We start from the raw sequence: 21,585 nt of genomic DNA on the forward strand, positions 1-21,585 counted from the left end.
TAGAGATGGAGAAATAAACAAACAAATAAACTTTAAAAAGAAAACAGCTTCATGGATGACACAAATTTAGTTAAGTTCTGCCTCCTTCCCTTTATTCAGTAGCTTTCCCAGCACCGGGCACGACCTGTGGCCGCTGTTTGCGCAAAATAAATCAGGACAGAAACTTCCTGAGTTCTCCATCTTTGGCAGCAAGGAAACCAGCTGTCCCAAGACAGAAGGGGGAGGGAGTCTTTGACTCAGTCCCAGAGCCTGGCCCCTGACAGGAGCCCTGAGCAAAGCCAGGGGCCAGCAGCAGCCCACCTGGGGGGTTTTGTTGTTTGAGCCTTTGCCGCCTGCCCGTGGTGGCTGGTAATTGCTGGGTGCGTTGTGTTCCTTTGGTCTCTCAGGTGTATTTCCTCAACCAACGTGAAAAGAAAACGATAAGGGGCAAGGGCATGGAAGTGTTTATGTTTTCGGCTCTAGCCAATTGCCTGAGACCCAAGACAAAAGCCAGTGCAGATGGAAGGAGGCCAGACTATACAATGGAAACCCCAGCCTGTCCCCGCAGAACGGGCCCAGCACCCAGCTGTCGTCCACTTCCATTCGTGTCGCCGACACCCAGCAATTAGCACGCCCGGGTTCTCCTTTGGAAAAGAAGCTTGGGAGGACAATACCACAGCGAGTCCTCCTGGACAGGAAAGCAGGTGAATCCAGCTTGGAAAAAAAGGCAAAGGTAAAGGATCCTTTTCGCCATTGCTTCCTACTGTTGGACAAACCACCGGCACGGTATGAAAGAACTCCTCCCGAAAGGGTACAAGATAAAGGGAAAAACAAAACCAAAAACCACTCCAGCCCAGCCTGCAGTGATTGAAGTGCACTGACGTACCATATTATTTTCTCCTGTATACTTAAATTGACCCCAAAGTCTCTGGCTTCTTGGGTGATATACGTACATGCACGTCTTACATCTGGACTGTCAGTGAGGACGGCCAGATAAAATCCAGGACACCCAGTTAAATCTGAATTTCAGTTAAACCGTGAATAATTCTTTAAGAATCCCCTATGGACTAGGGGGATTACTAGGGAGATTTACTAGGAACTGAATTCGTGTTTTACCTTTAAAATTCAAAGTTAACGGTGCATTCTTTTTCTTTCTTTCTTTCTTTCTTTTTTTTTTTTTTGGCTAAATCTGGCATCCCGACCCCCACGGCATCACAGAAGCCTATATTCGGTAGGGATACACTTGAACTTGACAGGAAGTGATAGACTGAAAATACGGCACTCCATTCGGGTGATGGCTTGAAGTGCAGTGAAATCACCTAATTGTTCCAAATGTCTCCAGCTCACGCGAAAAGAAGAGAAATGAGCTAAGGCTCATTTGCTCATTGGGTAAGCGATATGAATAACAAATGAAAACCTTGGAGTTAAAAGATGTGTCGTTTTGAGTAGCTGAAGCGTCCTGAGCCTGAAGGAACTCACCGCCCACTTCTTATCACCTTAATAGCCAGCTCCTAGGTAGTCCAGGGAGGGCACTGTCCCTGACACAGCACAGGAGGCAGAATTGCTGACACGGGGTCATACCTGCACCTTATTTTGAATTTCCTTTGGCATCTCTGTAAAGGGCACTCTGGGAGGCATGCCAGCCTAAAGGGATTAGACGCTTTTAATCGGCATGACTCCATGGTTTTTATCTAACTGACCTGGGAGCCAGAAGCTCAGGAGGGTGTTGATGAACACTTGAGCAGACCTGAGAAAAAGGCTGGTACTGTGTAGGATTCAAGACCCATAGCAACGCATTTCCAGTGCAGGCATCAAACAAGTTAATCCCTTCATCTTAAGAGGCTAAAGGAAAAAGAATGAATCATTTGATTTATCATTAAATCCGTTATCTCCTCTGGGTCTGCCCTTTGTGTGGTCCACTAACTACAAGAACGGGGAACACAGAAAGGTGATATGTTTGAGCTTGCTTGCACATCGGTGCCAAGTGAGGGCAGAGCTTAGTGAAATCAATAGCCTGGATTCAACTGTGGGGGGTGTGTGTGTGTATCTGAGTGTGCGGGTCTAGATAGTTTTGAAGAGAAATGTAATACAAGCCAATTTAGATGCTGGAAAAAAATCATGTTAAATTCCATTTTTCTTAACTTACTAAGATACAACTTTAGATTCTTCTTGAACAAATAGAGCACCACATAAGGTGCGATCAGAGTCAGAAAGTTTCTGAAGACCCTGTTTCCTGGGAAAATCTTCTGATTGCTTCCAATTACCGTCAAAATAGTAGAGATTTAGTAAATGTTTATCAGGTAATAAGTTCTATATTAACTGTGTCATACATTGACTCAAACAAGCCTTTTTGAGTCTCAAGCCATTAGGTAGTCTACCCTGACTCAATAAGTAACATCCAGATCCTGGCTGTATCTGTTTTAAATTGGTCAACAGAGTATTGCTAAGGGGGATAAAAAAAATAACAAATAAATAAATCTCACTGCTCCTCATCCGGAGCTGTGGGGACTGATATATAGAAGAGTTCCCATCATTGATATAGTTACAGTTACTTTGGTCATAAAGAATTCATAGATTTAATTATACAAGTCACTTGATTTTTTTATTGTAGTAAAATATACATATTCTATTTATCATTTTAACCATTTTTAAGCGTACAATTCAGTGGCATTAATAATTACCTTCATAACATACAACCATCACCACTAACCTTCTCCAGAACTTTTTATCATCCCAAACTGACACTGTATCATTTCTTAATGTTTTTTTAAAATTTTTTTAATGTTTATTAATTTTTCAGAGAGACAGAGACAGAATGTGAGTGGGTTAGGGGCAGAGAGAGAGGGAGACACAGAATCCGAAGCAGGCTCCAGGCCCTGAGCTATCAGCACAGAGCCCGATGCAGGGCTCGAACTCACGAGCCGTGAGATCATGACCTGAGTCAAAGTTGGACGCTCAACCGACTGAGCCACCGAGGCGCCCCTTTTTAAATGTTTTTTAATGTTTATTTATTTTTGAAGGAGAGAGAAACAGAATGGGTGGGGGAGGGGAAGAGAGAGAGGGAGACATAGAATCTGAAGTAGGATTCTGGCTCTGAGCTGTCAGCACACCGTGGGGCCAGAACCCGTGAACCGTGAGATCATGACCTGAGCCAAAGTCGGACGCTTAACCGACTCGGCCTCGCAGGCGCCCCCCTTTTTAAAAATTTTTTTCATGTTTATTTATTTTTGAAAGAGAGAGACAGACAGAACATGAGTGGGGAAGGGACAGAGAGAGAGGGAGACACAATCTGAACAAAGTGACACTGTATTCTTAAACAGTGACATCCCATTCCTCTCTCCCTCCAATCCCCGGGAACCTCTCTTTTACCTTCTTTTCTACGAATTTACCTGTTCTAGGTACCTCATATAAGTCCCACACACAACACTTGTCCTACTGGGTCTGGCATAATGTTTTCAAGGTCCATCCGTGTTGTGATATATATCGAAATTTCACTCCTTTTCATGGCAGAAAAGTATTCCATTGTAAAGACAGATCACATTTTGTTCCTCCACTCGTCCGCTGGGTGTTCTCACATTTTGAAACCCTATTTAGTATGTGTGATTCTTTTCTTCTCGCTTAGATAAGAAAAATTGCATTCACCGTAAACAGTACAAGAGTCTCAGATCATCTAAATTACCAACTTGATTGGACGCCCATCACTGCAGTTGGAACCTGTTGGGCTGACTACCTGGGTGGGTTCATGGGACTCCTTGCTGCCTACAGTGCTTCCACACCCACCCTTAGTCCTTGCTAACTCGGCTTGCACACTGCTGTGCTGGGGGTGGGGTGGGGGGGGGGGCAAAGGGAGACCGTGGGAAAGATTAGAAGCTCACTTAGCAGCCTTTGTTTTAAGCGATCCTGGCTCTCTCTGACCTCGTGGGTTGTTTCTCTCCTGTGCATTCTCGTGGACTCTCTTATCTGGCTCCTTCTGACGCAACTCCCCACACAGGGCAGTGTCCCTCTCTAGGACCTTAGCCCCCAATGCCATCTCAATTCCTGCTCACGATGGCCTACACCATAAGCTCTTTAGGCTGAAATCTCCTTGCTTGGGCAGTCCAACCTTGTGGGCAAAATCTCTTTATTTTTTTTTTAATGTTTATTTATTTTGTGTGTGTGTGTGTGTGTGTGAGAGAGAGAGAGAGAGAGAGCAAGGGAGGAGCAGAGAGAAAGGGGGGGAGAGAGGGAATCCCAAGCAGACTCTGCACTGTCAGCACAGAGCCTGACACGAGACTCCATCTCACGAACCACGAGATCATGACATGAGCAGAAATTAAGAGTCGGATGCTTAACCGACTGAGCCACCCAGGCACCCCCAGAATTCCTTAATTTTAACTCCATTTTTTTTTTTAGTTTCTTTATTTATTTTGAGAAAGTGAGAGAGAAAGAGAGACAGAGAGAGGGACAGAGAGAGCACAAGCAAGGGAGGGGTTGAGAGAGAGAGAATCGAAACCAGTGCGGAACCCAACTAGGGCCTCGATCCTATGAAATGTGAGGTCATGACCTGAGCTGAGATCAAGAGCCCCTTACTTAACTGACTGAGCCACCCAGGCACCCCCAGAATCCCTTTTAAGATAGAGCCAAGCCGGGGCACCTGGGTGGCGCAGTCGGTTGAGGGTCCGACTCTTGGTTTCGGCTCAGGTCATGATCTCACAGTTCATGAGTTCCAGCCCCACATAAGGCTTTGCACTGATGGTGTGGAGCCTGCTTCGGATTCTGTCTCTCCTTCTCTCTGCCCCTCCCCCACTTGTGCGCCCCCTCTCTCTCTCTCTCTCTCTCTCTCTCAAATAAATAAATAAACTTAAAAAAAATATTTTTAGAATAGTGTCAAGCCAACATCTTACTTGGGGGTTCCATATTTGAGGCACCTTGGAAGGGTTGCTGGAGATTCCTACTACAGCTCCGCTCCTGCCTTACAAGAGGCTGCTCACAGTCACAGGGGTGAGTCAGGGCCCAGACTGAGGCACACATGCTCTTTGTCCCTCTCTCCAGGTTTGACAAGAGTGGCAGACTTGGTTACTTGGATGGGGGAGAGAAGTCGAGAAGCCGCACTTGAAGCCCTCTCTCCTAAGACCCTCCTCTCCGTTGTCCTCTCTTGACCCTTTATGGCTCTACTGAGGATCACGGCCCTTGAACATCTCTTTGGAAGTTTCCCCATGGTCCTGTCTTCACACTCACTCTGATCTGGAATATCTGTTATCTCTCAGTAGCACGGGCAGCCCCTTCAGCAACCCAGCAAGCCTCAATACCTGTGGCTGCCATGGAGAGTGGCTGTCCCTCTCTTTGGTCACCTCCTTTTGCCCCACGTCAGCCCGTCTCCAACATACCCTCGGGATCTAGCTGTGTCGTGCACTGCGACAACAAGAAATACTCCAATCTTCCTTTTGGAGATGTAGTTTCTCCCCGTTCTATCACAGTGGCTGCTCTATCAGTGTTTTCTGAATTGAATCGAGACGGGAAAGGTCACGTAACCAACTTAGATCCATTCCGACAAACACGGACACGCAATGATTCATTCCACATTAAGTCCCTATTCAAGCAAAGCAGAGCTGCTTTTCTGCAACCCAGCACAACTGGATGTCACTCTTCTGTTTAGTCTGAGGAGCGTCATGAAGGAACAGATCTCAAGTGGCTCTTTCTTGTCAAATCTGTTGACTTTCCCATAGTCTTTGTTTTTCTCGTCTCTCTTTTCAACATCTAACCCTGTTTTTCTCTCATCCCTTGAGATGTCGTCCCTTGGCTTGTACCATACTCCTGTTTTCTTTTTCTTTTTTTAATGTTTATTTATTTATTTTGAGAAAGACAGAGAGAGCCTGAGCAGGGGAGGGGCAGAGAGAGAGACAGAGAGACAGAGACAGAAAATCCTAAGCGGGCTCAGTGCTGTCAACACAGAGCCCCATGTGGGGGCTCAAACTCACGAACCGTGAAATCATGACCCGAGCTGAAATCAAGAGTTGGACCCTTAACCGACCGAGGCACCCAGGCGTTCAAGCTTCCTTTTTCTTTCTCCCATTCCCCTGGCCACCCTTCCCCCTGGCTGCTGTCTCTTCCTGCCCCCTTCTAAGAATTCTCATCTTGAGCTTCTGACATTCTTTCACGTTGGAACTACCAGATCCTGCCTCTTTGCCTCAGCCTGAAGCTCAATGCTGGTGCGTTCTTCACCTTTACCTCTTCCTCGTCAAAGACCACCACCATGGCAATGCGATGCCACAAACCACCACAAAATGCTACGGCTTCAAACAACACCATTGATTACCACTCACACTTCGTGGGGAGGCCGGGCAGCTCTGGTCACGGCTGGGTTGGCTGGTTGGTTCTTCTGGGTTGGGCTGGTGCTCACCCGAGTGTCTGATGGCCAGCTGGCAACCGGCTGATCCAGGATGGCCCCAACTGGGACCGCTGGCTCTCTTCCAGTACACCAACAGGGGAGCATTCAAGGGACCAAGCACCTTGCCCAGCCTCTCCTTCCAGCAAGTTTGTTCCTGCTCCACTGGTTAGAGCGAGTTCTGAGAACGAGCTCCGGGTCGGGGGGGCGGGGACCACAGCTACAGGGTAAAGGGAGGAGTGAAAACCTAAGGAAGCTAATGTCGTAAGCCCATTACCTTCCGAGTGCCCCTCCCCACCCCCCACCCCCGTCCCTGCCCCCCGCCTTGTCAGAGTGCTCGTCACCTCATAGCTGAAATATGGCAGCCGGGCCGGGCTTCTCGCCAGCACCCAAGCAGACAGAGCTTATTTCTGGTTTTCCCTTGGCCTCAGAGCTCTGCCCATCTCTGCTGCTCTCCCTGTCCTTTTATCTACCCAAAATGTACGTGTCTAGTGCCAAGAAAACAGAACGTGTGGATCTCCCAGTGCCCGGCTCAGGACCCCACTATTCTGTGGCCACAGGCTTTGCAGCCACGTGCTTTCTTCCTGACCCTCTGCCCAGCCCATGGTCTCTGTTCAGTTTTGTGAGCCTTGCCCAGGGCCGGGACTGGGGTCAAGCAAGGGAGGCCCGTAGGGTGATGCCTTTAAGGCAGCGCTCACTCATGGGGTCGCCCAAGTTCAGGGTCATCACCGACGGTCAGCGCTTCCCTAAACTGCGAATCCTGGGAGCCTCACTCACTTCTCCCCCCGTCCCCACACTGGTCATACGGGTCATTCTGCTATAACTTTTCATTTTTTTATGTGAATGGTTCATACGATCGTAACCTTCTTCTGAGCAGGACCAGGTCTGCCTAGCCCAAGATTAGGAAATAAATATACTCAGTGAGGTAACCTAGTGCTCAAATACTCAGTGGGGTCACTAGTTGTGGAGGAAGTGAGGTGTTCCTGATATTTAGTAAAGCCTAGAAGGAAAAGTTGAAAGACACAAAAAAATGTAGGGACAAAGGATGGACTGACTGATTCTGCCAAGGCACGTGAATCCATGCCTTGATAACAGAAGAATTCAAGGAACAAGGAAAGCTCCGTTGTGAGGTAGAGTGACCTTGAGACGCTCTCTGGACACCGGGTGTAGAGAAGGAGAAGGAGCCCAACTGGGGAGCGGCCGAAACCCAGACACAGATTCCCGTAGCTGGGGAGGGTGCAAGAAGACGGCTCCTAGGCCTGGGTTGTGGAGTGAAGTTAGAGCTGAGTGCATTCATACATACATAAATGGCTGTGACCATCACCAAGGAAGGGGAGGGAAGAGAAAGGAGGCCGCTGGTTATGGAAATGTGGTGGTTCTAAAAGGAGGAGGAATAGACAAGGGACACGGATCCGAAGGGAAATGGTGGATTCCTGTTTAAAGACAAAGGCATGGAAGGAAGAAGTTAAAGGTCACTTACAAAATTGGGAGGAGTTGTATGTTTCCTGAACATCTTTTCATAGACAAGGAACCTCACAGAGACCTAAGAGACAGTTTCCTCCAGGAGCTCAGCATTCCTTTTTGAAGAGTCCCGGACTGTTCGGCTACAATTTCAGGCCTGTTGACATTCACGGCATTGATTTTCTGAAACCCTCAACATCCGCTGAACAACCACTGTGCGTTTGAGGCGGCCCCTGAGTCCCAGTTCACAGCGTGTGGCCCATGGGGGCAGAAACTCGGGTCCTCGAGTCTCCATTTTCCATACAAATCTGAGAATTGTAAATGAGTGATGGGAAAGTGTAAAAGGCCCAGAGAAACAAACTGAAGATGAATACTTCCATCATAATCAAAAGCCACCAAACTTCCACATGTCCTGCACGCCAAGATCACCGTCCTCTGATCTCCCCCCATCTTACCACCCTGGGTCCTTCAGGTCCACTAAAGTTTTCAATTCCTCTAAATGTTCTTATCTTGAGAAGATGTGATATATAGATATATAGATATATAGATATATAGATATCTATATCTAGATATATAGATATCTAGATATATCTAGATATAGATAGATAGATAGATAGAAAGATATGATATATATACATATACATATAATATAGTGGAATATTACTCAGCCATCAAAAAGAATGAAATCTTGCCATATGCAGTGGCATGGATAGAGCTGGAATGTAGTATGTCAAGCAAAATAAACCCAAGAAAGAGAAATACCATATGCTTTCACTCATTTGTGGAATTTGAGAAACAAAACAGATGAACGTATGGGAAAGGGGTAGAGGGAAAGAGAAAGGAGAGCAATAAACCACGAGAGACGCTTTTTTTATTATTCTTAATTTTTTAAACTTTTTTTAATGTTTATTTCTGAGAGCGAGAGCGTGTGCTTGAGTGGGGGAGGGGCAGCGAAAGGGAGAAACACAGAATCCCAAGCAGGCTCCAGGCTCTGAGCTGTCAGCACGGAGCCCGACGCGGGGCTCGAACTCACAGACTGCGAGTTCGTGACCTGAGCCAAGGTCGGCCGCTTAACCGACTGAGCCACCCAGGCGCCCCCGCCAGAGACTCTTAATAATTGAGAACAAACTGGGGGGTGCTGAAGGGAGGTGAGTGGGGGATGAGCTAGATGACGACACGTACTAAGGAAGGCACTTGTTGGGATGTGTTCTATGGAAGTGATGAATCACTGAATCCTACTCCTGAAACCAACATCGCCTCGTATGTTGTCTACCTGAAATTTAAGTTAAAACAAATTTTCTTATCCTGGAAACAATACCATCTCAGATATAAGTCCTGTGTGGGAAATAAACAGGATCGGCAAGTGAACGCATGTGTATATGAGTCACGAATACACTCCGAGTCCCCGTGAGGATGTGACATGACTGGCCCCAGAGGCTGAGGGACTGTGTTCTGATAGCCTTAGTGCGGTTGCAGTCGTGTGGCGCATGGTGATATCCTGGTTTCTTCTCTCTGCTTTGAATAAACTGAAAACTTGAGAACGTGAAATCAGAGCCAGAACGCAGGCAGGATCTTCCTTCCCGCTCTTCACCCAGAAATCCAGCCAGCTGCTGAACTGGCAAAGGCGAGCAAGGGAATTGAAACAGGAGGGAATTAAAATGCACACCGCAATTGAAACAGGAGGGAATTAAAATGCACACCGCAATTGAAACAGGAGGGAATTAAAATGCACACCGCCCAATTTTAAGCGCGGTATTTTGTGTTCTCGGTACATTTTTTTTTTTAATTTTGACGTTTTGAGGTTCAGTAAGTATTTGCAGCCTGCGTCGGTAGGGCTGAATAATATTCTTCCCAAAGAACATCGAATTCAAAACTTAAGCGATGAACACTGAGGACTTCTCCAGGATCGACTGCCAAGGCTATTTTTCACTTGCTCTTATCCACACCTCTAATTTAGGGACCTGATGCCATATGTTTGTGATACCTGGCGAGTCCTAGTGTTAAAATTCACATACTACAGGCTTCCATATTGAAGGATCAACCACAAGTCGCTTTTTAATTCCATTCAACAGCAACAGCGCTTTGCATAGTCCAAAAAGTACTGATTCTCACAGCACCCCCGTGAAAAGGGCACTATTGTGCGTCAGTTGGTAAGCAATCTTGTGAAAGTTTGTTAATTTGCCTACTACCAGGAAAATGGGTAGCAATTACAATAAAAGTCCAAAGTTCCTAAAGCCAGGTGCTTTGATCACACTGGGGACGCTCATTATTTGCCACCTAAGCTGAATTATTGAATTTTACACTATCTAACCACCGTAAATTCCGGCTTCTCCAACGCAGAGTATTTTTAGTTGCTTCGTTTCCTTTAGCTTTCCCTGCCTGGATCTCATGATAAAATTAGCCTCAAGGTTGGAGGAACTGGATGGAAAGTTCAGTACCAACTCGGAATGTTTTCCATCGTTTGACCAAACTTCGAATGCTAAACATTTCTAACATTCAAAGAGGGTTTGTTTAAGTTTTCCAGTTTTACCCTCCTGGTGACAAATGGCACCAGAAGCTGAAGAGCCAACATTCTGGAAAGAGAAACTATTCCAAACAAGATTCCTGGCCCAGGGCAGGCCTGAAAGGATCCAGATGCATTGGAAAGAGGTAGCCAACCTCTTGGACTCCTGCGTAAACGGGTCCTCTGGGCTCTGGTTTGGCCGAGCCAGGTGGCGACGGTGTAAGGCCGGGCCCCTCGTTTTGGAACAAAGCATAGGATGTGACATCTGCAAGGCCAAGGCTGGAGAGCAGAGGCAGGTATCCCATGGGGAGGACGGCTCACGGCAGGACACCGGCGGCCACCTGCAATGCTACCACATGAACACGTGGTGTGTGTCTGGAAGAACTCACAGGATTGATGTGTTTCCAAAATGCAAACTAGGTAAAAACTGAGAGTCCGATGCCCCTGGGGGAAAAGAAGCCTTCTGTTTATATACATGTGGTCACCAGCTTGGGAGACGGAGCACACGGGAGCCTCCCCACCTTGTGTGTCAAACCTCAAACTGTAAACTTGACCCAGACCCAGCACGTGCGAGGAGAGTCTGAGTGACCATCCGAGAAAGCTCTATCTCGGAGGACGGGAGCCGCACCTCTTGCGGGTTTCTGCTGTCTAGAAACATCCAGAGTTTACAAACTTGTGCCAAGGCAACAAGGTAGAAAAGGTCGACTTTTCAGAAAGCTCTAAGGAAAACGGAGATCACAAAGACTGTAGAAAATCATCATAGCGTATCCTTTACCAAATCCCTACCTATGCAAGGGCTTTCTCGGAGCCACGCCTCTCCAGCTTTGATGTGTGCAGATTTCACCTGGAGCGCTGCAAACCTGCAGACTCTAAAAACGTAGGTCTGGGACAGAGCCCAAGATTCTGATCCCTCGCGAGTTCCGGGGTGATGTCACTGCTGCTGACCCACAGGCCACCTTTCGAGTAGTGAAGGAGTTGAAACTCTTAGATTTCAAACAATGGTCATTAAACAGCCTTTCATGTCATTAGACAGCTTTCATTGGATGGGTTGACAGGATTCATTGATGGGTTTCAATGGCTGCCTGTTTTCTTTTTTTTTCTTTAGGTCCCATTTCTCCACAGAGCAATGTATCTCCATCCAGGGAAGGTAAGGGTGTGAATACTGAAACTCTTATCTGGCTGTACAGTAAAGTCTTGTGGGGGCTCCCGTTCGAATTCTACTTTTACCGGGAAGAAGGAGAGACTCGTGCGTGAGATGGCCATGCCCCGCCGTGGACGCCGTCGTGAGGGGCCTGGAAAGATCTGCAACAACAGGGCCTCCAGCTTATTCTGAACTTCTGGGTTTGCCAAGGGCAGGTTTGGGTTGGGTTGCACATAGAAGTTTATACGTTAATTACAGGGTTATGCAACCATGCATCTTTCCACCTTTGGTGGTATTTTTATGGAACCATTAAAAATGACACCTGAGCATATTCCTCCCCCCAACAGTGGCATGTAGAAGCCGTAGCCAATTTGAGTGAGGATGAAAACTGCCATCCAATTACTTGGCAAAGCCACAGTCGGTTGTAGCCGCTTGGGTACAATTCCCAAGCGAGCAGCCCAAGGTCTGAGTCACTCGCAGGAAGTAGGTCACAGGGTGTGGGTTAATGCACAAACTTAAAGAATCCTCAACAGTTCTAGCAAAGACAGGCTTGAGTATTCCTCCAGGGGGCTCACTGATGACATATGTGTCTTTTCGTCTTGGGCTCCCGGGGAAGTGGTAAGGCCAAGTTCACCAGCGGCTGGCTGGGTCCTCACTTATTGTCAGGACTGGGAGGAGGCCCAGAAAAACTCTGACTGTTGCCTCACCAAGCTCTGAGGTCCTGCTGCGGCCGTTATGGCAGATAACCCGGAGGGAGGCAACGCCAGCAGCCCGGCGCACTGGCCTTCAACTCTGCCCCCTGGTGCCCCGTTGAAACTCCGGCCCCGGCGATTACAGATGATCGCAGCGTTAAGGTGAGGCCTCAGCAAACACAAACCCCAGCCTGACAAGTCCTCTTTAACCTTGACCTGTCCTAGGAAGACTCTGCTGGGCAGGATACATGTTCGGCTCTGGCGAGGCGCGCAGAGAAAAGCCAAGAATGCGGGCAGTTAGCTGACCCATCCAGGGCCACCTCCCTTCAAGCATCTGGACACCTAAGGCTGAAAGCATCTGGGGAGTTTCTAGAATGAAGTATCAGAGTTTATCTGCGTCGCCACTTGAATTGCTAAGTCATTAATAAGTCTGAGCCAGCTCGGAAGTGACAGCTGCGTGTTACGGCCTTCAGCTCTTATGACCCTTCCAGGGAATATTACATACAGAAGAGAGAAAAGAGCCTGATGTGGGCTCACACCCACACGTAGGTTTAGCAGCGAGCACAGGAACACGGTCTTAATTACCTTCGCAAGGGATTTGCATTGAGAAGCAACAGGAAATGTGCATCGGGCGTGGATATTAATAAACATCATAAAAGAAATACCTACCTTGTTATTCTTTTAAATATTAATAAGGTGTCAACCTTCGGGAAGCTCACTTCACACAAGTGTGGGAGAAAGCAGTCTCTTGAGTTTCAATTCCTGCACTAGTCAAAACAGGAGTAAGTAAAAATCATGTCCTTTCCTTTAAAGAGACCTGCGCCATTTGCCCGCGAGCACATGATCACGGTGGGTAGGAGCGAAACTGAGCAGATGAGGAAAACACCGAGGGGTTATTCAGGTTCTACGGGCTTCCTGAAGCCCCTTCGCTGCTTGTGCCCGTGCAGCTTGGAATCCAGGGTTGGCATCTTGGACCCGTCATCTCGACCGCTCTTGACCATGTGAGTCGAAACGTGGTGTGTACAGGGTGCCGTGAAGGCTCGTACGCGGAGCAGAGCGAAGTTAATAGAAATAAATTAGGGGAAGAGAGTCTCCCTTTACCTTGGAACTTCAAGAAACACGGCGTTTTGTCAGCACTTAAAGGCAACGAGCAGGAGAGAGAAATTATTACGTGTGCCCGGAATGGCTTGCCCACGTGCAAAAGTACCCTGTGTGTAGCACCTCCACACAGGTGACTTCTTCCCGGGGTGGAGGGTGAGCGCTACGATCTGCTTCGCTCAGTCCCCATGAGAAGGGGCTTGCTGAGGAGTGTAGCTCCCGTCGGGCTAACCTGCGTTTTGCCTCCAGGTCTGAGTTAGCCTATCGATGCCAACAGAACCAGAGAAAGGCAACGCAGTGAACTTCCACAGGTGAAAACGAAAAACAAACGGGTGCAGGTTAGCCTTCCGCCTGGGCTCAAGGTGCAGTGTGTCTCCTTTCTTTGTTTTCTGGTAGATTCCTAATTTGAGTGTGTGTGTCAGAGAGAACCCTGATTTCATCTCTGTACCGAAAAGATGTTCGTTTAGGAGGAGTAAAACCACATAATTTTGCTTTTATTGAAACGACCTGTTGGTCACAAAACTCAAATGCTTCCCTCCCCCCCTTTTCTTCGATTTTTTTTTTTTAAGCTTTACAATACCAGCGAGTGGCTAGACCCTTTCAAGGGATCAAGCTCTCCGCAAAACATTTCCTTTTATTTTGTTTTTCCTTTCGTACTTTCACTTACGCTGCCCTGGTCTTTACCAAGTGCTGGATTGTCCTGAGCTGATGCCCAGCGTCTTAAGTGATGGGCTCCACATCCTGCCTGAGCCTGATGCCAAGGTTGAATTACTATTGAATAAGCGGCAATGAAAGTGTTATCAAAATAATCAGTGGCTCCCAAAACCACAAATAACAACAGCAAGACCCAAGTTGTCCTCCATCAGCAAAGACCATTGATATAATAAGAGACTGAGTCACTTTTCTCTACGGTCCCTCTCTTGCAGACTCTACTCGGCTCTTTTCTTGAACAGCCTCGGGGAAGGCAGGTGGGGGGTGGGGGGGGGGGGGAAAGGAAGGGCATTGCTCAGAAAGTAAAAAAAAAAAAAAAAAGAAGAAAGGAAAAAAAAAAGAAATTTGACATCACTTAAGTCACATGATTGGCAAGAACCAATTAAGACGGGCTGTGGAAAGGGGAACAGTTAAATTTGTAATTTGGGTTGTGTGAAAACTTCTTTGGGCCCCATAAACAACCACAGAACCACAAGTTGGGTAGGCTGGTAGTCTCAGAAGTCTGCGCCCGGCATAGTGGTCAGCGAGCAGGACGAATCACACTGACGGCAAACCACAGGGTTTCACAGAGTGGTGAACATCACCAACCCACAGCCAAGACGCCGCTTTTTTTTTTTTTTTTTTCAAATCTTGAACAATTTGAATATTTTGTTTTCGCCAAGGTACATGTTTCGCAGGGCTCAGGGAGCCCCAGAGGTATGGGGAGGAAAAACCAAAAAACAAAACAAAAAAAAAAAAAAACAAAGAAAGAAAGAAAGGCAGGGAGCCACGGTCGGGGGGGGGGGGGGGGTGAGGTTAAGACAGTGACCTTTCTTTGGTTTTCCCTCCAAAGGTGAAAGAAATCATTGAATCCCCCGCCTTCAGAAGAGGGTGCATTTTCAGGAGGAAGCGATGGCTTCAGACAGCATATTTGAGTCATTTCCTTCATACCCACAGTGCTTCATGAGAGGTGAGTACGCTCTGGTCTTTCGATACCTTCTTTGGCTCGGCTTTGCAGATAACGAAATGGCAGCTTGTCGTAACTCGGGGCGCGTAGCTCCCGTCGATTCCCTGTCGGTTTGGTGGAAGGAATTCAAACTCAGGCGTATGATTACAAGGCTATTGGATTACTTATTCATCAGATGGCAGCTCTTCAGAAATGTTTTAATAAATACTTAGCTAAGCTGTTGAAGTGTTCAGTCGGTGTGTGAGAACTTTGTCAAGTGCAAGTAAGTTGGGCTGTTCCTGATTAAAGTCCTAGAGATGATAAAGCTCGCAAGAAGCCGTCTGGGTTTGCTTTTCTGCCCCTTGCCTGCAATGACGGTGGCGGAGCGTCCTGAACTCGGCCCGCCCCGGGGAGGGGGGGTGGGGGAGGGGGAGAGTGGGGCGGGGGGGGGGGGGGGTGTAGCGGGCACCTGCACAGCTGGCCGGGAGGGCTGGTGCCAGCGTGGGGCGGAGGCGGAGGCAGGCTGGCAGGCACACGTTAGACCAGCCTGGGGACTTCGGGGGCAAAGTGGTAGCTCTGCTGTCCCCTCAAGGGAGAGAGCTCGAGAGCCGGGCGGATCTGTGTTAGAACCACCAGGATGGGGCCACGCTCCTCGTGGCCTCAGTGCAAAGCGGCAGCCGGCGTCCTTCGTGGGGGGTGGGGGGGGAGGGGGCAGGGGGAAATGCAAGTTGTCGCCTACGGAGAGATCTCTGTCTCCCTCTTCGCAAAGAGCAATGAAACCGTTTCCTAAGTCTAGCGTCGTGTTGCGGCCCGGGTCATTAGACGGTGCGCTTCCTAATTGGAACGGCCCGTGCGGAAACGCTGGCTGCAGTTTCGCAGGCAGCCTCGCGAAATGTGCAAAGCTGCGCCGGGGCCGCGGCTCTGGGTGTGTGAGTACGCGTGCGCGTGTGCGTTTTGCGCGGCGCTGGTGGGAAAAGAGGGCCGTGCTTCAACAAACAGAAATAATAAGAACATAAAAATGTCGCAAAGGCAGAGGAGTGTGTCGGGGCTCGCACTCTGACCGACGCCTGCAAAATGCGGCTTGATGGTTTGGCAGAGCGGGGACGGAGTGGGATCGGCCGGGGGGATAATTAATTTTCTGGCTACAAACTCTTCGCGCGCACCCAAATAGGAGCTGTGACTCATTATTTGTTCATACAGCCAAATGAGCAGGGGAATGCAGAAGGCTGCCAGCCACTTTGTCACAACAAATGCTATTGTGAATGTCACAGGGCCTCTATGTTTCCAGGTCCCTGAAATGTAAAAACTTGACAAAGCTGTGTGTGTGTGTGTGTGTGTGTGTGTGTGGAGGGTGGTGGGGGAGGATTTCAGGAGAAGGGGAAGAAAGCAAGTCATTAACCGATTCAAAGCTTCAAATTAGAGGGTTTGCAAATGCTTCTTTACTGGCAGCCGAGGAAATTTTAGTGAAGTTGAATCATGCGATGTGTGTGAGTCACACGCCCTTGTCGCAGAGCAGCGCCGGGCTCCTGTGGCAGAGACGCCGGCCGCTGGTGAGAAGCTGTTGGCTGCTCCCTGGCTGCATTTCCTCTGGGCCACTAATGAGCAAAGGAAGCAATATTTGTAGAATAACAGAATGAAAGATCTTCCTGCCTTCACTCCGCTTTCAATACCCTCCACACAATTATTGTTTCCTATTTTATCAAACTCAGGAAGGCAGAGTCAGGAAATCTGAAAACATTCCATTGGGCAATAGATTGGATTTGGGGCACGGTGTGAGGCTGCCTTCAAAGCTGTCCTTACCGGCCAGACGGCAGAGACGGGGAAGGGACCCAGAGACCGGCTCAAATACAGGAAATAGAAGGAGGCCCGGCCCTCACACAGCCCCATAGCTCCTGTGCTAACTCAGGTCACACTGAGCCGCCCCGGGTTAGGAACAGGGGCAGTTTGCTTTTAAGTGAGTGGGGGAGAGAGAGCCCTGAGACTCGAATCAAGACACAGAAGGGCTATTGGAAAAAGCCCTCGGTGTCAGGAGAAGGAACTTAGGGGCTTTTACATTTTACAGTCTCTAACTTGAGTAATATTACATTGAGATTTCATTTCAGGGAACCAAAGTGAAATCTTAGCAATTTCCCAGTTAGTTTTAGCAAGGTGACCCGGCAATGGAGGGTCTGCATCATCGGGATCAGCCTTCCACGCTCCCTGGAGCCAGAGGGGTGGCCAAAGGTCCTTGCTTTCGGGGCCTCTTGGGCCCTGCCTGAGAGCATGATGCTAGGAGAATCGTGTCTGGTCATCTCCAGCAAATGGTTCTCTCTCGGTGTTCTTAGCCACATTCCCGAAGACTGGCCATTAGCAGCGCTCAGCCCCGTGGTCATTTCTTGCTACGTAAAATCTACGGCGAATGTTCCCTCCCTGGAGCTCTGAACTGCGGGGGTGGGAAACAACGCCTGGTTTTCCTCCTGGGACGGTACTTGATCAGTCCATGCAATCCTCACAGAAGGAAACCCGTAGCTCATTTTCGGCAGAGACATCCATGTGGAAACCGGGAGGAACGAGAGGGGTGGGACCAAGCAAACCACTGTTCCCTTGCCTTGAGAGGCAAGCAAGGGTCTAAAAGAGTGGCATGCAAAATGAATGTGGTCTACCACAGAGAATGTCTCTCTGCTCCCACCATGCCGCCCCACACTCTCACTTCATTTGCTTAGGTGAGAAGGTTAGACGTGACGGACGTTCCCTGGGAGGAACGAACACGCGTGGTTCGAGCCGCAGGGTTCTTGCAGAACCCACGCTGGTGTCCCCCCCACGAGGCCCAAGGCGTCGGCCCCCAGGGCAAGTGGTAGATGTGAAAGAGGAAAGGGGTGGCACATGCGAACTTTTGCACAGTGCCTCAGGTAGCCTTGTTCTTAGAAGTGGCTTAGTAGTCTATGCAAAGCCCGAATGCTAATATGCCTCTGAGTTCCTAGAACCACAGGTAAAAAAAAAAAAAAAAAAAAAAAAAAAAAAAAAAATCTCAGCGAGGCTGACTCACGACTGTCTTCTTGGAGGGTATCTTTCAAAGGGAATGGCAAAATACGAGGCTGAGTGAAGCGTGCTCCTCTGGGAGCCTCTGTGTGCCACTATTTTCAGAAAAACCTTCGCCAAGACGCTTCTGGCTCGACCGAAGAGTCAAGATCACAGAAAGCCGTAGATTAACTTGGGCATCCGTAGTTTGAAAGGTGTGAAATCTGTATTATTTTTCTGGAGCCGCCATGGCGAAGCATCACAGGCTGGGTGGCTAAAACAATGGAGATGTATGGTCTCATGACTCTGGAGACCAGAAGTCTCATTGAGAAGTCTGGTCGAGGTTTATTTTTGGAAAGCTTCAAGGTGCCGGGAGGATTAGTTTCTTCTGAGGCCTCTCTCCTTGGCTCGCGGGTGGCCGTCTTCTCCCTGTGTGTTCGCGCGATCCTCTCCGTGTATATCTGTGTCCCAATCTCCCTTCCTATAGGGACACCGGGCTTGTGGCATCAGGGTCCGCCCTGAATTTACCAGTAATCACCTCTGTAAAAACCCAGCCTCCAAATACAGTCACATTCTGAAGTGTTAGGAGTTAAGAACTCCAACCTATGAATTTTGGAGGGGACCCAATTCAACCCGTGACTTGCGTCTTAGCAAATCTGACTGCTTCTGGCCCACCAGGAAACCATACCCTTCCTAGGGCCCCTCCCGGATGTTGAAGACTCAGACCCTAGCCCCCTACCCCGTGCAAAACGGAGCCTCACATCTTGAAACTGCCCACACATTTTGAAACTGAGAGGGGGAAAAAAAAAGGTGCCAAAAATCGATCTAAACTCACAATCGTACGTTTCGCCATTTAGTTTCTTTGCACGCTAACAAACCTTTGAAAATGACAAAGCAATTCTGGAGCGTTTAAGTTTTAAAAGAGCAAAAAGCTGTCCCCAGAAGAAGCCAGGCCTCGGTTCTGTTTCCTCCAGGGGGACTGTCCCTGAATTTCAGAGTCCTTGCAAGGCACACTTCAGCAGCGAGGGTGGATGGCGGGGGTGGGGGGGTGGGGGGTGGGGGAGGGTGTCAGGCCGCAGGAGGCCCCACATCTGCTCGCACACCAAGTGCAGGCCCAGTGAACAAGCAGTAGCCGAAGTGTCTTCAGAAACGGCAGCCGACCCAGGAGCTAAACAGCCAGAACACTTGGAGAGCTTTTGGAAAGAAATCAGGAGCCAGGAGGTTCTTTTGTTCCCTCAAACTAGCCCTGAGATGTGTGCTCAGGAGAGACCTGCCCCCTTACAGAGAAAGCGGGGCTGGGTCTGATACCCAGGGCCGAGGAAGGCTCCAAGGCCACCACACACGGAGACTCTATTAGAGACACCAGCCCTCGGCTGGGAGTCGGTGTAGAGAGAGCCCGGAGTTGATGGGAACAGTGAGAGAACAAGGCGGGGCGGTGGGCTATAGGTGGACCAGGCACGGACAGCCCAGGGATGATGGACTTTTCCTTTCCATTTTTCTGGCTTTAGCCAAATAGCAAAAGCAGCTTCTCTCGTGAGCCTCGGTTTCCTCGTCTACAAAACAAGGAGGTAGTGGTCGTACCTATGGCTAATGCAGCTGTGTGGACTGAATTCAGTAACCTGTGTAATGTGCTTGGCACAGTCACAGAAACAGGCAGTTAAGTATTAGGCGGCAACTGAGAGGAGAGAGGGAAGGGTGGTCTAGGCTGGGGCGGGGGGTGATGTACGGTCTGGGCAAAGGTGAAGCAGCGGGAACCCCAGTGGGGTGTGGGAGGTGCTAAGTAAGTCAGCCCGATGGCTTTCCCATCGTCACATCACCCTTCCCTCTCTCGGAAGTACCCACAGAGAGGACAGGAGAGAAGCCTGGACCCTTTGTATAGCTCAACTCAATCATTGGGGCTTTTATTTTTTATAGTTTTTTATTTTTTTTATGTTTATTTATTTTTGAGAGAGAGACAGAGACAGAGAGAGACAGAGTGCAAGCAGGGGAGGGGCAGAGAGAGAAGGAGACGCAGAATCCGAAGCAGGCTCCCGGCTCCGAGCTGTCCACACAGAGCCCGACGCGGGGCTAGAACTCACGAACCTCGAGATCATGACCTGAGCTGAAGTGGGATCCTTAACCGACTGAGCCACCCAGGCGCCCCACCAGTGTGGCTTTTAATTATGGAGGCTGACTGGGGTGTGTTGTAACATCAACCTTGACCGATGTATCTCCTCCTCGAGAGCCCTGGTGTAGCTTGATTTTCCTCAAGGCCCTTCTTAACGAAAAAGCCATTTCGCCCTTGAACCCCACGCAAGTTCTCCAGGCCTCTGAGAGGCTGCCTATTTTCGTGCGCCTCTGAGACATTTCTGATCACCCACTTTATCAAAGCCCAGAGATGGAGAAGCCCTGTCTGCTTCTGTCACTGGGGGAGGGAGCAGAGGCCGCACAGGAAGCTCCAGCTCGTTTTCAGTTTCTCAGGTAGCTTCCTAGTGACCTAGATGAGTCATTGAATGTCTCTGTGTCTCAGTTTTCTACCAAAAGGGGCTGGTAATGTTCTAGACGCGCCGGCCTCCGAGTTACAAAGTTCCTGTTCAAAATCTTTGAACGCGTCAGAGAGCTGCCCTGTAGCACATCACAGAGGCTCCTCTTCTGGCGACACGAAGCGGCTATTTTTTTTTTTTTAATTATTTTATTTCCTGATAGGAAATAGGCCTCCTACCAATTCGTACACGCACAGCATTTTCCCACATTGGCTTGAAAAATTTTCCTTCTAACTCCCGCTCTTTAGAGAATTCTCCAGAAGCTGCTCTGGTCCCTGAACAGAGATTAAAATCTGCATAACACTTGCCCTGTGACTCTCATTCCTTGACTTCCCCCATCCCTCCTCCTGGGTGCCACCAATGCCCCGCATTTCCTGAGTAAAATAAGGCTTAAGCAATGTGTCTTCCTGGGCCTGTCCCTTCCCCACCAAAAAATGTCATAACTATGATGGCCCATGGTAGTCGAAAGGGACCGTTTCCTTTAAGAGCTTGGCAGGCCCTGCACACAATCAGAGAGTGCTTCTGGAGAACGATGGATGATTCCTGAACACGTAACCGAACGCAAAACCTCAAGTAACTACTGGTGTGCTCGAAAAGTATGCTTCGACACTCCTCTGGATTGCAGACTCCCCCTCTTTGTCCCACTCTCATGCTCTCTTAGCTTTCTGAATCTCTCTCTCCCTTCTCCTTCCCCTCCACTCTCCCGATAACGCCCAATGATGCCCCCAACGATGCCGTGCAAGAGAGAGAAGAAACTAAGACAGAGAAATAAACTACGTATCCAAAAGATGATTACGGTAATGAATTGTATCACAGCGACGTGCAAAGTGCAAACCTCCTGCCAGAGTTTATCAGTGAGAATTACATTTGGCTGCATATGTAGGAAAAGCTGACTCCAGCGGTTTCAGCAGCCGGGTATTGGCCCATCTCCTGCGGCAGGCGGTTCGGGAGGACAACCCACGGCTGGTTGGGAGGGGCCGGGGTGCTCCTGTGTTTGGGCCTGAACCTCAGCTCTGTCCAGGCAGGAAGGAGAGCGAGGGCCCAGACCCTCTCTTCATGAGGCTTTTTGTTCAGCAGAGGAAGAAGCCCTTCTCTGCAAACTTCCCCTTGGATGTCTTGTGGGCCAGACCCAGGTCACAAGACCTCAGGCTTGGAAGGTGTCTGGGACGGTGGGGTTGTCACTTGCCCGCCC

The 21,585-nt window shown here is 49.0% G+C and overlaps 1 protein-coding gene across 5 annotated transcripts in view; it reads left to right on the forward strand.

Moving 5' to 3' along the window:
- The first annotated feature begins 14,341 nt into the window (after positions 1 to 14,341).
- The window catches only part of RUNX1 (RUNX family transcription factor 1), a 255,533-nt gene continuing 248,289 nt past the window's right edge, over positions 14,342 to 21,585 (forward strand). For 2 of the 5 annotated variants that reach the window (XM_078452808.2, XM_078452809.2), the window contains exons 1-2: positions 14,342 to 14,611; positions 14,782 to 14,898. In XM_078452808.2, the coding sequence (XP_078308934.1) occupies positions 14,841 to 14,898 (58 nt within the window). In that variant the 5' untranslated portion in view covers positions 14,342 to 14,611; positions 14,782 to 14,840. Of the gene's footprint in view, positions 14,646 to 14,781; positions 14,899 to 21,585 lie in introns of all 5 variants that reach the window. The other 3 variants (XM_060640455.3, XM_060640454.3, XM_060640459.3) reach the window with 3 other exon arrangements.

Source organism: Panthera onca, chromosome C2 (assembly GCF_046562875.1).
Source record: "Panthera onca isolate mPanOnc1 chromosome C2, mPanOnc1 haplotype 2, whole genome shotgun sequence".
Taxonomy (NCBI): domain Eukaryota; kingdom Metazoa; phylum Chordata; class Mammalia; order Carnivora; family Felidae; genus Panthera; species Panthera onca.